This window comes from Apium graveolens, unplaced genomic scaffold (assembly GCF_009905375.1).
Source record: "Apium graveolens cultivar Ventura unplaced genomic scaffold, ASM990537v1 ctg6201, whole genome shotgun sequence".
Classification (NCBI taxonomy): Eukaryota; Viridiplantae; Streptophyta; class Magnoliopsida; order Apiales; family Apiaceae; genus Apium; species Apium graveolens.
Window position 1 is genome coordinate 26,570 of NW_027419275.1, and position 1,592 is coordinate 28,161.

Sequence of the window (1,592 nt, forward strand, 5' to 3'; positions counted from 1 at the left end):
TTCTCCTGTTATGAGTCCTAGTAGACAATGGAGCTTTCATGGATATTTTTTTTCATGACACATTCATAAGGATGAGCTACAATGAATCTCAACTAACTCCGTCTAACGCACCCATCTATGGGTTCAGCCACGTGGAATGCCAAGTCGAAGGAGCAATACAACTTCCCGTAACTGTTGGGGAAGAGCCCAGGGAGGCCACACAGATGTTAAACTTTTAGGTTGTGAAGGCAACCTCTACTTACAACGCTATCATGGGTAGAACTGGAATTCATGCATTTAAGGCAGTGCCCTCATCCTACCACATGGTACCGAAGTTCCCAACTAGGAACGGTGTCGGTGAGGCAAGAGGAAATCAGAAAATGGCCCACAGTTGCTATGTTGCAGCACTTAGGCCCGATGGAACTGGGAAGCAGGTCCTCCCCATTGAAGACATGGATGTCCTAGAGAATGAAGAGCTTCGAGGGAAACCCGCAAAGGACTTGGTCCCAATTCCCCTAGACTCCTAAGACCCGGAAAAAGTCACGTATATTGGAGCATCTTTGAACAAGCCTTTGAAGGGCCAGTTGACAACTTTCCTATAACAGAACAGTGATATGTTTGCTTGGACAGCAGCTGATATGCCTGGGATTGGCCCGAACCTCATAACTCATAAGTTGAACGTTTATCCGACTCGAAAGGATGTGAAACAGAAGAAGAGAACTTATGCCCCTGATAGGCTGGAAGCCATTAAGCAGGAGGTCGAGAAGCTCCTAGAAGTTGGATTTATTGAGGAAGTGCAATTCTCTGAGTGGTTGTCCAACCCCGTAATGGTTAAGAAGGCCAATGGAAAATGGAGGATTTGCATCGACTTCACTGACTTCAATGATGCTTGTCCTAAGGACTGCTACCCCCTACCAAGGATTGATACCATGATCGATGCCACAGCAGGACACGAGATGCTAAATTTTATGGATGGCTTCAACGGTTAAAATCAGATTAAAATGCATAAGGATGACATCCCCAAGGTATCTTTCATAACTGACTTTGGTGTCTTTTATTATCTTGTTATGGCTTTTGGACTTAAGAATGCAGGAGCTACTTACCAAAGGTTGGTAAATAAGATATTTTCCCATCTAATTGGGAAAACCGTGGAGGTCTATGTCGATGACATGTTAGTCAAAAGCCTAAGCAAGGCCGATCATGTTAGTCACCTCATAGAGGTATTTGAAGTGCTGATGCACCATAAGATGATGTTAAACCCCACCAAGTGTGTTTTTGGTGTTGAGTTAGGAAAGTTTTGGGGTCATATGGTTTCAAAGAGGGGAATAAAGGCCAACCCCGATAAGATCAAATCCATCCTAGATATGGAGCCACGACGCTCCATCAAGGACGTTCAGAAGCTGATAGGAAGAATCGCAACTCTAGGGAGCTTCATCTCCAAGTCTGGATACAAATGCCTGCCTTTTTTCAGAACCCTTAAGAAGGTGAAGTATTTTGAATGAACAACTGAGAGCCAAGAGGCCTTTGAATAACTAAAGAAATACATGAATGAAGCCCCGTTACTAGCTAAACCAAGTCCAGAGGACACCCTTTATCTGTACTTAGTGGTATCT

At 44.2% G+C, this 1,592-nt stretch overlaps 1 protein-coding gene across 1 annotated transcript; it reads left to right on the forward strand.

Moving 5' to 3' along the window:
• Window positions 1-251: 251 nt before the first annotated feature.
• Window positions 252-968, forward strand: LOC141703089 (uncharacterized). Its single transcript, XM_074506692.1, has 2 exons — window positions 252-482; window positions 585-968. The coding sequence occupies exons 1-2, from the start codon at window positions 252-254 to the stop codon at window positions 966-968; spliced, it is 615 nt and encodes a 204-aa protein (XP_074362793.1).
• The last annotated feature ends 624 nt before the right edge of the window (window positions 969-1,592 follow it).

What these genes read in the sequence shown, in the direction of transcription:
- LOC141703089 (XM_074506692.1), top strand. Translation starts at nt 252, where the DNA reads ATGGGTAGAACTGGAATTCATGCATTTAAGGCAGTGCCCTCATCCTAC. An exon ending in GGAAACCCGCAAAGGACTTG is followed by an intron (nt 483 to 584) that starts GTCCCAATTCCC and finishes TTCCTATAACAG; the next exon opens with AACAGTGATATGTTTGCTTG.